The sequence below is a fragment of the Crotalus tigris genome, unplaced genomic scaffold (assembly GCF_016545835.1).
Source record: "Crotalus tigris isolate CLP2741 ecotype Arizona unplaced genomic scaffold, ASM1654583v1 scf7180000024362.2655971311:6658466, whole genome shotgun sequence".
NCBI classification, from domain to species: domain Eukaryota; kingdom Metazoa; phylum Chordata; class Lepidosauria; order Squamata; family Viperidae; genus Crotalus; species Crotalus tigris.
In genome coordinates, this window is record NW_024100530.1 from 2,192,257 (window position 1) to 2,204,777 (window position 12,521).

The following is a 12,521-nucleotide window of genomic DNA, read 5'->3' on the forward strand; positions in this document are numbered from 1 at the left end:
AGGGCTGTTGCACAGGCAGTCATCTTAGTGTCCCAATGTCAGCAAATGACAAAAGATCCATGTATCCCTCTGCTCTCACGCAGCTTACCTTTGCAACTTCCTGGGCCATTTTTATAAGTGTGAAAAATTCATTCCGTATCCCAGGAAGGCAGATCTGTTCAAAGATGCACTCTTGAGCTTGAGCGAGCATCATCTTGACCAGCACACTCAACATGGCAGGACTCATGTCGTAACTTGGAGTGTGAGTAAAAGTTTCTTTTAGATAGTTCAGAACTCCTGAAATTGGGGAAGAAGCAGAAAAGAGGACTCCTAGAGCATCAGTTCCATAACCTCACGGAAAACACAATGGTGGCTGCATTTAGCCAGTCATCTCTCAGTTTAAATTAGATTTACATGTTTGGGTCACCCAAACATTATTGAGGCAAGTCAAAGCTTGTTTTCAGTACTATTACTTTATTATGAAGATTGTCTGGGGGATTCTAGAAGAGTATTTCCCAAACTTGCCAACTTTAAGATGTGTGGACTTCAACTCCCAGGATTCCCCAGTCACCATGATAGCTGGGGAATTCTGGGAGTTGAAGTCCACCCATTTTAGGGCTATCATGCTTGAAAAGCACTGCTCTAGAAGATGCCATAAGATGTCTAGTTCTCTCTCCTACTCCCAACAATGCAGTTCTATAAAGTGTTTTCAATGTTTTTATTTTTTATTATTTATTCATTAAATTTGTTTGCTGCCCATCTCTCCATAAGGGCAAGAAATACAATCTTGGAAACAGCCAATTTTCAGCCTTCATTAATGAGTTTAATTAATGATGATCTTCTCAACTCCTTAAACCTTTTCCAGCTCAATGGTATTGCTATTTATGAGATAAGCTATTAACAAACTCTTATCTCTTGGCTATTTTATGTTCAACTTTCCTTCTGTTACTTCTATAGTCATTTATACATTTCTTTAGCAGGTAATTCCTGGCTGTCTAACCATGACATGGCATTTAAAATTAGGAACTAGGCGACTTTAAAAGAAATAAATCCAAAATTTGGACAAGGTGATTCATTGATATTTAATTATATAGCAATAGCACTTAGACTTGCATACTACTTCACTGTGCTTTACAGCTCTCTCTAAGCAGTTTACAGAGTCAGCACAATCTGGGTCCTCATTTCACCGACCTCGGAAAGATGGAGGGCTGAATCAACCTTGAGCCAGTCAAGATTGAACTGATGGAAGTCGGTAGCCCGCCATCCTGCATTCTAACCACTGTGCCTCTTACAAGTTGAGTTAACTCTTTTAAACACAGCCCATGCCCACAGCTAACAAAATAACAAGCTACATTTGAAACGATTTCAGCTGTCAGGGAAAACCCTTCAGAATAAGATTATTTATCCTTGGGTTTCCGGCTGAAGCATCAAAGGCTCTTAATGACAGGATGGAGAAGGTAAACATATTTTCTGATGTAGCCAAGTTGGACATGTGCAAAAGAATTAGGTGCACATAAGTATATAATTCAGTTTACATATGCTTTTGGTTTCCATCTGACCCTAAACGAGCAACAAAGGAACAAAAAAAGACAAATAATGTTGGTAGATAAGTTCTAAAATATTTTCCTCCTTATTTCACTAGCATGCCTATTATTCATGTTATATGATCCAATGCATTTTTAATAAGAGGAAGGTAAGGGCCCAAACAGGGCAGAAAATGTGTGCGAAGACCTCAATTATTTTCAAATTATTGGAAAACAATTGCAGTTATGCAGTTCCGATTATGAAAGATGGGGACCCCATCTCTATTTTTTTTATCTATAATTTCTATTACGAAGCTGGCAGAATGACTTTACTCCTGATCCTCTCACCCTATCTAGTTTGCTTCCAAGATTGGGTTGCATGAAAAATATATATATTAATTCATCAATTCCATCATCCTGACAATTGAGAGGAGAGGAAAAACAAAACAAAGGGGCATTTGTGAAATTGAGAAATCTCTGAGCAACTCTGTCAACCTACACTCAACTTTCCCTACAGGGAAACTAAAAACTCATTCAAGGCTGCGACAATATGACAAATCTGTCAGCAAGCAAACTTTGTCAGACCAAACTAAGTTGGACCTAATTCAAATAAATTCCAAACAAACCAATTCTTTGGGAACCTGAAAAACAAACATTTGCTGAAGCTTCAACTCCATAGTAGCACTGAGATCAGATAATCAGAAAAATGCATTGTTCCCAACTGGTTTGTCAAGTTTTATTGGCACGTTTTAATTCCACAGAAATGGATCATTGCCCTGAGCCCTGCTGCAAATGTCCTCTCCCACCCAACCAACATTGAGCTATCAGTGTGAAATTACTGTGAAATGCAAGCTTGAAGCAATGTCAATCTTTAAAGAAAGTCCTCATGCCCCACTCAAGCCCATTCTGTCAAATACTCATGTATGCAAACAAACTGAGGGTTGTTGAGGAATGGCGAAAGGCTGAAATCTTAGCGAGAGTGAATTTTTTTCCATTCCTATTCCAAACAAAATGGAAAGAATTGTTGGAGGGGATCTTGACCTAATGGTAAGGTTCACCCAACATCCTAAGACAAATCTGGACAAATCAAAGTACAATTTGAATCCAACTAGTGATTGGGGATGCTTGCAAATGTGGGTAGCCTTATTAGCAAGTTTGTAGTTCTGATCACCAGATGTCATGGGCCGTTTTATATCACAACTCTGACAAAATGTTTAAAAAATCCCAGAGGGAAAAATTCAGAAACTTCAGATAATGTTTAACCAATTCTGCCACTTCTTAAGGATTTGAGAAATGTTTATTTTATTACTCAGAATCCATAATAGAACATTTGTTCTTTCACCATCTGCTCTTTGGTAATGCCTTCCTGTATGTTTGTATGCTCAGGGTTGTGTTTATAGATGAAAACCTTAGCAACAATCTTTCATTCTGTCCACAAAGGTCCATGGGCAGGGTTTGAATAATATGGCATGATTTTTGTCATAACTGAATTCTCAATGTCTCCCCCCCCTTTTTTTTCAAAAAGCGCCAACATGTTTTCTGCAAACTTCTTTTCTTCAAAAAATTTAGTAATTATTTTCATTAAAGATTATTATCTGGTGGTGATATCGGTGTACTCCATATTCAAAACTATTTTGCACATTATATATATGTACATATGAACTTGCTTCCTCAGTTGAAGGTGGTTGCTCCTAAGATTTTACTATGAAGAGGAACAGGCCTCTGGACTGACAATAGTAGTAATTATGGGCCTCAGGAGGATTTAAATAAAATATGGATACCATGAACTGAAACTGCAGTAAATTATATACCGATTGATATAAAGCCATTGGAACTGCAGTATATTACAGCCAAGCTCCCCAGATAGATATAGTCCTCAACATACCACCACAATATTGAGCCAAAAATTTATATTGCTAAGCAAAACAGTTATCAATTGAGTTTTGCCCCATTTATCAGCTGCAAGGATTCGCAACTGTTAAGCGAATCCCTGCAGCTGATAAGTCAGTAACCTGGTTAAGTGAATCTGGTTTCCTCAATTATCCGGTGTTATGGTTCCGGCTAATGAAATACTTGAAAGAACTTCCAGGCATTGATTTTCAGGCAAATATTGTATATTCTTGCTTTCTTTGCAGAAAGTTGCAAAAGGGGGGCCAGGTAACCCCAGGATTCTGCAATCACAATAAATATGAGCCGGTTGCCAGGCATCCAAAATCTGATCAGGGGACCATGAAGATATCGCAATGGTCTTGTGAAAAATAAGTCACTTTTTTCAGTGCTGTTGTAACTTCGAATGGTCACTAAATGAACGGTTGTAAGTCGGGAACTATCTGTCCCTGCTGACTCAGGATTTCAGGGAATCCTCTTTCGTCCAACCCCTTTTGCAATTCATGAGTTAGATGGTCATATAATTGGAGCAAACAAACAAGTACTGTATTGCTGAAAATCCACAGCAACCAGAAAGGCACTGGGGCCGCTGCATAAGATTGCACAATAGCGTTCCAGACCAGAAAAGATTTGCAGATGCCTGCAAATAGCCAGGGGGGGGGAAAAGTTTGATTGCAAAGAATGGAAAGCAGTTAATGATGGACCAGAATTGTACAGGAGGTCAAATTGTAAGTTATTACTTCTCAACAACAACAATTTTCTCTGGCTAAATAGCCTACTTAAGTGCCTTCCATAAATCTGACAGGGAGGAGGCAGAAGGAGTTAATAATAAGTTTTGAAAAGAATGTTTTCACTAAAAAAAAAAAAAAAAACACCCAAAAACATTCCTTGCTATTCTTGCTTACAGTTCTTTGGGTGTTAATTCTGTCCAAAGAGTTTGAAATTAAGCTCAGACAGTCACATGACCCGGAACAGAGACAAACCAGAGGAAATCACAATCGCAAACAAGCGGATTAAGCCAATCTCCAGGCATTTCTTTAGGGGAGGGGCTGTGGGAGGAAACCTACCCCCCCCCCCTCTGGCTCCTACCTGCTGCCTTCTGAAAAGCACTGATGGCCTTTTGAAGCCCGGCTCCCGTTTGCCGATTACATTTTGTGCCAATCTGTGTGTAGAGGGCTCCGATGTTAAATAAAATGCTGGCTTTTTCCAGCAACAAATTCTTCTGACAAACGGGGACGCCTGTAAAAGAGTCATACCTTGAATAAAAAACAAAGAGAACATAAATGTTAACAACCCAGGGAGATAAAAAAACGGGGAGAAATGATTCGTTTTACAATGCTTTTAAGATGTCAAAAAAAAAAAAAAACACCCAACAATGTTCTTTTCCTATTAACTCCAATTTAAATCGAAACCTAGTTTGCATGCCAATTGGTTCATTCATCTCAGTTACAAACTGATTTCCACAATGGACTAAGGCAGGGGTAGGCAACTTTGGCTCTTTTATGACTTCTAGCTGGCTCAGGAATTCTGGGAGTTGAAGTCCAAGAATCATAAAAGAGCCAAGGTTGCCTACCCCTGGACTAAGGCATTCTTGGTTTAACTAGGGTGGGCTGAATAAAATGGTCAACACAACCCATTAGTTTACGGGTAAAGAAATCACTTGGTAATTTAGCACAACGTGTGAACCAGACCACCCTTCCAAAGGCAACTGGATTTTCTTTTGTTTTTTAATCAATCAGTCAATCAAAACAGAACTGGAAGGGACCTTGGAGGTCTTCTAGTCCAACCCCTGCTCAGGCAGGTAATCCTATACCATTCCAGACAAGTGGCTGTCCAGTCTCTTCTTAAAAACCTCCAGTGATGGAGCACCCACAACTCCTGAAGGCAAGCCATTCCATTGATTAATTGTTCTAACTGTCAGGAAATTTCTCCTTAGTTCTAGCTGACTTCTCTCCTTGATTAGTTTCCACCAATCCATTCTTGTTTTGCCTTCTGGTCCTTTGGGAAATAGGCTGAGTCCCTCTTCTTTGTGGCAGCCATTAAAAATTGGAACACTGCTATCATATCACCCTAGTCCTTCTTTTCATTAAACCCGACAATGTTCAATTTTAAGAAAGGTCTTACCAAGTACATAAGATGCCCAGATTTCTACTGGGTGAGAAGAACCGATTCTCAACAAAGCCAAGCTGTACGTAATAACTCATCAGCATCTCAACTCCGGATTCGTCTCTGCTGGGTGTCCGGCAGGCCTTTGAATGATAGGACAGGTATTAGCTATAACGTTGATATGTGGCCCATCTGGATGCTCTTTATCTGCTTGGGATTCAGGAAATAATTAAAAACAGGGCTATTTAAAAGGGCCTTTGGGGTATTAGTGTGACCATCTACTTGCATGGTCTTCTAAGACTATCTGTGGCTTAATTATAGTATATTTATTATATACTTTATAGTATATTTATATTATATTTGCATATTTTATGCACACACACAGGTAGTCCTCGGCTTCTGACCACATTTGAGCTCAAAACATTTCTGTTCCTTAGCGAGACAGTTGCTTAGTGAATTTTGCCCCATTTTAAGACCTTTCTAGCCACAGTTGTTAAGAGAACTGAATCAGGCTTCCCTATTGATTTTTTTTGCTTGTCAGAAAGTCATAAAAGGGGATCATATGGCCCCTGGGACACTGGAACCATCATAAATATGAGTCAGTTGCCAAACGTCTGAATTTTGATCACGTGACCCCAGAGGGATGCTGCAATGGTTTGTAAGCGTGAAAATCTTTGATCGGTCACGAAACGTTGTAAGTCAAGGACTACCTGTAAATGTACAATGTATGTATATTATATACAAATAACATCTCTATACAATTATTTATAGAATCCTAGATTTTTTTTTATCTTGTTCAAATTATGGTCTAAACTTTGGGCAAGTTCCAAACAGTTGTTTTAAATATAACACTGATGTTTCCCATGCAAAACAGATCTTGGATGCTGAAAAAGTCTGTTTTCGGCTATCAAGGTCAAAAGAACTTCAAAAGGGAAAAAAAAGAGAAGTAATAATCATTTATTTGCATTTTAAATTTGTATGCCACCTGGCTCCCAATGATTTGTGGGTGGTTCACCACAAATAAAATAACTATAACAAAATTAATTAAAGATAAAGAGAGGGGAACGAGTGATGGCCTGAAAACTAAATGCACTACAGAGCAGTATTGTATTTCCCTTTTACTGTATTTAATTAAAATGAGAATAAAATAGGGACAGGCTCTTCCCCCCCCCAGACTGAAAATCAAATATAGCCTTCTTAAAACAGAGCCAGCTTACTTGTCTTAAATCCATAAGATCTGCAATTTCATTTTCATATTCTGCACCATCTTCACTGTAATGTTCCAGAATAAAGTCCTGAAAATAATTAAAATAATCCATTAAAACAATAATAATATTTTTTTTTTAAAAAAAAGACTCCAAATCACGTATTTGTTTCATTCCGGCACAGACATAAATTAAAATATGCAACATTCCTTCAAGAGGAACTGAAGAAATCTATCTAAGAGATTTACCCAGAATGATACTTTTGAGTTGAGAAGTTGGATTTAAAGATATTTATTTATTTAATAAAATTTATATGCCGCCCAATCCCTAGGGACTCAGGGCGGCGTACAAAATTAAAACAATAAATATAACAATAAAAATAGACTTCCATTCCATTATAAAATGCGTTTTGTCTCCCTAACCGTCAGCATTTCATTGCAGTATATACTCTCCAACCTGATTTAAACTTCTGGACAATCAATGCTGCATTTTTGTGAGTTATGTCAGCAGATAAACATGTTTCGGAATGTAACGGAGAAGAAAGAAAAATGAAAAGCTTAGATTCGACAAATGTATCTATGACCTGATATAGGGAAAGTTTCCACATTAAATGGCATCAGAGTGATTTGTTTTAAAAATCTCATGCTGTATGTCATAAGAAGTTTCCCAGGGCATTCACAAAGTTTATGGGAAGCTAGGTTCCTAAACACTACAATGAACGCTGTGAATGAAATGTGTATTTTCTTCTGCCCCACCTTATTTAAGAATGTATTTTAAAAGCCAAGATGAGATGGAACACTATCTCATCAATACAGAGAATAAACTGGACGTCTGCTCCTGGGACTAGATGATTTTTTGATCTGATTAACGAAGCTATGGCTTAAATTCTTATAGATATTCTGATTTATAGCCTATATTGCAGGCAAACTCTGCCCACAGCCCATAGTTCAATCTTGACGGGGCTCAAGGCTGACTCAGCCTCCCATCCTTCCAAGGTCGGCAAAATGAGGACCTAGATGATTGGAGGCAATATGCAAACAGTGCTTACATTATAAAGTGCCCAGAGAGTGCTATAAATCTCTAAGGCAGGGGGTCTTCAAACTTGGCCCTTTTATGACTTGTGGACTTCAACTCCCAGAATTCCTCAGCCAGCATGCCTGCTCTAAGGGGTGATATATAAGTCTAAGTGCTACTGCTATTATACTGAAGTTCCTTGGCATCAGTAGTTCTTAAGCTTGGCAACAACTTCCAGATGTTGTGAATGTCAGTTCTCAGCATTCCCCAACCAACGTGGATACTGGTGAAAATTCTACAGTTGCCAAACATTGTTTACCTCCACAACTGGCCAGGTAAAAGGGGGTCATCCCAAATTCCAAAGTCTGCTGGACTTTGACTAGCAGGTCCGTCCTGTTATTAGGCGAATAACAGTCAAAGAGCTGGATCCTATCCTTCAGCCAACTAGCTTCCATAGCTAATTTTGACACTTCCTGGCCCTTCCACAAAAGATGGGCTGCTGGACTTTTACATCTCTTTTATCATCTAGTTCAAAGCAAAAAGTCTGGTGCAATCTCCGATTTTAAAAACAGAAAAGAGACTTGAGAGTAAAATCAAAAGAATAAAGTCCTTAAGTCAGACGTATTCAGCAATTAGGAGAGAGGGAACTCAGATAAAGGCATTGAGAAAGAACTAATTTCATGCAGAGTCTATAAACATTTGCATAGCTACCGGTCAGCAGCTTCTGGATAAATCTAACAACAACAACAACAAAAAAGGAGTTTTGAAATACAAAGAAGCCATTTTAGGCAAGGTAGTCCCATGAAGCCCCATCTCTCTGTCCAAATTTAATCTGATCCGGTTTCTATTGTAATTTGTTAGCTATTTCATTCCTAGGAGAAAGTTTAAACATTTCAGAAGAATATGGGCAATTTATTTTTATTTTTGAGCAAATATTTCTTTTATCATGCTTTTTAAATTTATTTATGGGCAAAAGAGCTTAATTCCCTTTAGCGCTGCTGCTTGAAAAAAAATACCTTGAGGGGTACTGCAAAGTCCACATCTTTCGTCTCTTTCAGGCCAAGGGGTATCAGAGGAATGCTAAAAGGTTCCCTGTGTTAAAAGAAGAAATGCACATTAATATCTTTGATTTACACAGCTGTGGTGGAGAGTTGGTGGCTGAGGAATTGCTGTATATAAATCACTGTCGTGATCTGGACTTCCTCATTTCATTCAGCACCGGCACAAGACACGCCCGTCCCCTGTGGCTTAAAGAACACAACTTTTTCAGGCAAAAGGCCACGCTTTGACTGGCATGCTGGGGACCATGCTCCAAGAAATGTGTGAGCTCCCCATGCAGAAGAAAGCAAAGGCAGGCTTAAAACTCAGCTTGCTTTGATTTAGTTTACATTCAGTTCAATGAAAAAGAAATGCCAATAATGATATTTGCTTTGTGCTATTTTTCCTTATGTTTTAGTCATGTTTTGGTGTTGTCACAAATATTCACAAGTCTCAAAGGCAACTTTTGCAGAAGTTCTTGGAGCCACAGCAAAAATCCAGGGGCTAAGTGTAACCTGGGACCACCTCCCACTGGCCCATGTTTAATTAGCTGGAGCTAATTAAACTATAACCTGGAGCCAGCCTATTTAAGATAAAAGGATTCCTAAGTAACCTTCCAGAGTTTATACTTTTGTTTACCCGCCTGCCCATCTTAGAACATTCTGCTCCTTACATCCTAGTTACTTAGTTTACAGATGTAATCTCCTCCAACTTCCTAGAAAACCTCTGGATTCTAAAAGTTGCCAGTGGAAATACTCACAGGAAAGGGAAATGACCCATCACAGTGAGATGGACTTAGGAAGATAGCCAATGGAGCAAGGATGGGGAGGATAATGACCAATTAGCATGAACAGCAGGAGCAACTGAACCCTGGAGACTTCTGGTTCTCCAAAGAGATAGAATGACCCCAAAGCACAAAGAATAGTCAGGCTACTAGAAGGAGTATTCCTGGAATCGACTCACAGTCAAGCATCCTTACCTGTTCGTTTGTAAGAAGTAAGGACAGATCACTTCTCTTCCACATACCGGGGGTGTCCAATCTTGGTAACTTTAGGACTGGTGGACTTCAACTTCCAGAATTCTGGGAAATTCATGGGAAATTCTGGAAGCTGAAGTCCACAGATCTTAAAAGTTGCCAAGGTGGCCACATACCAAGAGATCCAACTATTCTGGCAGAAATAAGCAGAGATTCTAAGCATAAAACCATCGCCATCATTTGCACGGGAATGTCTATGTATTCCAACGTAATGTTGCTCTTCTCTATTTTCTCCTGGTCCTTCTTTGCCACTGGCAGGAACAATCCTAAAAGCCATTCCAACAGGAGCAATCTACTGCTATTATTTTGAGGCAGCCTGCACTGGAAACAGAAGCACAGCTTTCCTTTTGATTTTCAACGTCCTTCTTGTGACCATTTTCACGAAGCTGCCAACGCTTGTGCGCCAGCTTTCTAAGGTCACCAGTGCTCTTGCCAACCCTTGAGATGAATGTAGAGGGCATTCAGTTCCTCCTTCTGACTCTCTGAAATGCCAAATTCACAGGGAGAAAAATGGCAGACGTCCTTCTTCTAAATATTTAACCGAGCTCAGAAACAACCAGGCTCAGAGAGCACTTAGGACCCCTCATTTCAGCTCTGAGCTACAAAGAGAATTCTCTCCCCAGACTGCTACTATGAGGAACTGCCCAAAGTCCTTTGCCTTATTCTCTGTAGTTGATGCCACTGAATGCCAGCGAAATGGTAATAGTTCATTTGCTTCCAAATAGCGCTGTTGGTTTTTCCAACACTCTCGATACACTCTCCCCATCAAAACCCCAAATTATTGGATGGACTTTTTACAGGAACACTAAGTTTGGATGTTGTGATGGGAGAGACCCTCTCAAATGAGCAAGACCAACAATTAGGAGAGGCCATTTTGCATTTGCCATATTGTAGTACTTGATATGATAGCAGTGTTCCAATATCTTAGGGGCTGCCACAGAGAAGAGGGAGTCAAGCTATTTTCCAAAGCAGGACAAGAAGCAACGGATGGAAACTAATCAAGGAGAGAAGCAACCTAGAACTAAGGAGAAACTTCCTGACAGTTAGAACAATTAACCAATGGAACAACCTGCCTCCAGAAGCAGTAAATGCTCCAACACTGGAAGTTTTTAAGAAGAAACTGGATAGCCATTTGTCCGAAATGGTATAGGGTTTCCTGCCTGAGCAGGAGGTTGGACTAGAAGACCTCCAAGATTCCTTCCAACTTTATCATCATCATCGTCATTATCATCATCATCATTAAATCTTCTGCAAATTCACTCTGTTTTTCCTCTTCGCTTCCAGCAGAAGAAGAACTGTCTCTGCCTTTCCTTACTGCATCCAAACCACTTTTTTGGCAGTATTAATTACTTTTGAATACTTTTCTCAGAAGCAATTTAAAAAGCTCTGCCTTAATCCTTGGGCACAGCAGGACCATTTCAGTAATACAGCTTGTTCTTTTTGTCCATTTATGGTTTTTTTTTTAAATTCTTTCCTCAGTCTTACATTCTTTGGCTTGTTTGTTTTTGCATCAGTTAGCAAAAAGAAGAGAACATCATTGCAATCATTTTTCCTTTCACTTACTCCGTGTTCTGATATACCTCCACAGATATATTGAGTCCTTCTAACTCTTCCTTGAGGATCTGTAGGTTGGAATTGACATAGCTGAGTTCCAGCAGCACCTGTTCTCGCACTTTGGGGCTGGTCGTTGCACTGCCAAAGGAAAAATTAAAAGTTTGGAGAGTAATCAATAACAGAATGAGCCTTGCACACATGTTCTCTATTTTAAAAAATTATTTCCTTATATATATATTTATTTTTATGACCCTGTAATCCCTTTTATTGGGATGGAGTCAGGGCAACTGAATGGAGCTGAACATTTGCCAGCCAAATGCCCTTCCTGACACCTATGCAGAGTTCACAGCACATATTCTCTCATTGCACTCTGTCGCTGCCTAGAATTGAACTCTCAACCTTCCAAGTGGGAGGTGAGCTTCTTCACCTCTAGACTGCTGCGCTGCTCAGACTGTTTCCTTATAATATTTCCCTATTATTTCCCTTTCCTATTTTCTCTATTTTTCAGATTATTCCACCACCGACATATTGATAGTCCTCAAAGGGACATATGATTGTTTTTCACACTCGTGACTGTTACAGCATCCCCACGGTCACGTGATCAAAATTCAGAGACTTGGCAACTGACTAGTCTTTATGACAGTTGCAGTGTCCTGGGGTCATGTGATCACCGTGGTGGCGCAGTGGTTAGAATGCAGTACTGCAGGCTACTTCTGCTGACTGCCGGCTGCCAGCAGTTCGATTCTCAGCAGCTCAAAGTTGATTCAGCCTTCTCCTTCTGAGGGTGAGGGCCCAGATTGTTGGGGGCTCGTATGCTGATTCTGTAAGCCGCTTAGAGAGGGCTGTAAAGCACTGTGAAGCGGTATATAAGTCAAAGTGCTAGTGCTATTTTGCAAACTTCTGACAAGCAAAATTAATGGGGGAGCTGAGTGCCCAAACTGCAACCCAAAACCCACTTATGCATTGTCGAGTGCCGGGTAGGTGTGGCCCATTGGCTGGGCGTGGCTGCAGTGGTAACGGCAGACTGGGTGGGACTAAAACGTTCAATCAATCAATTCCAACTTTGCAAGATCTTTTTTTTTCCTGCGAGAAGTTGAAATTGACTGATTGATTGAACCTTTTTTTTGTACACGGCGGAGGCCTGAAGCGAAAGGTTTTATAAAACCCAGCTGAAGGCCT

The 12,521-nt window shown here is 39.8% G+C and overlaps 1 protein-coding gene across 1 annotated transcript in view; it reads right to left on the minus strand.

Annotated features, from left to right (window-relative positions):
* Window positions 1-12,521, minus strand: part of RHPN2 (rhophilin Rho GTPase binding protein 2) — a 37,534-nt gene that overhangs the window by 10,952 nt on the left and 14,061 nt on the right. The window contains exons 3-8 of the mRNA XM_039327456.1: window positions 11,352-11,480; window positions 8,731-8,806; window positions 6,713-6,790; window positions 5,514-5,638; window positions 4,479-4,645; window positions 89-276 (exon numbers count right to left, since the gene is read on the minus strand). Coding sequence (XP_039183390.1) covers window positions 89-276; window positions 4,479-4,645; window positions 5,514-5,638; window positions 6,713-6,790; window positions 8,731-8,806; window positions 11,352-11,480 — 763 coding nt within the window. The remainder of the gene's footprint in view (window positions 1-88; window positions 277-4,478; window positions 4,646-5,513; window positions 5,639-6,712; window positions 6,791-8,730; window positions 8,807-11,351; window positions 11,481-12,521) is intronic.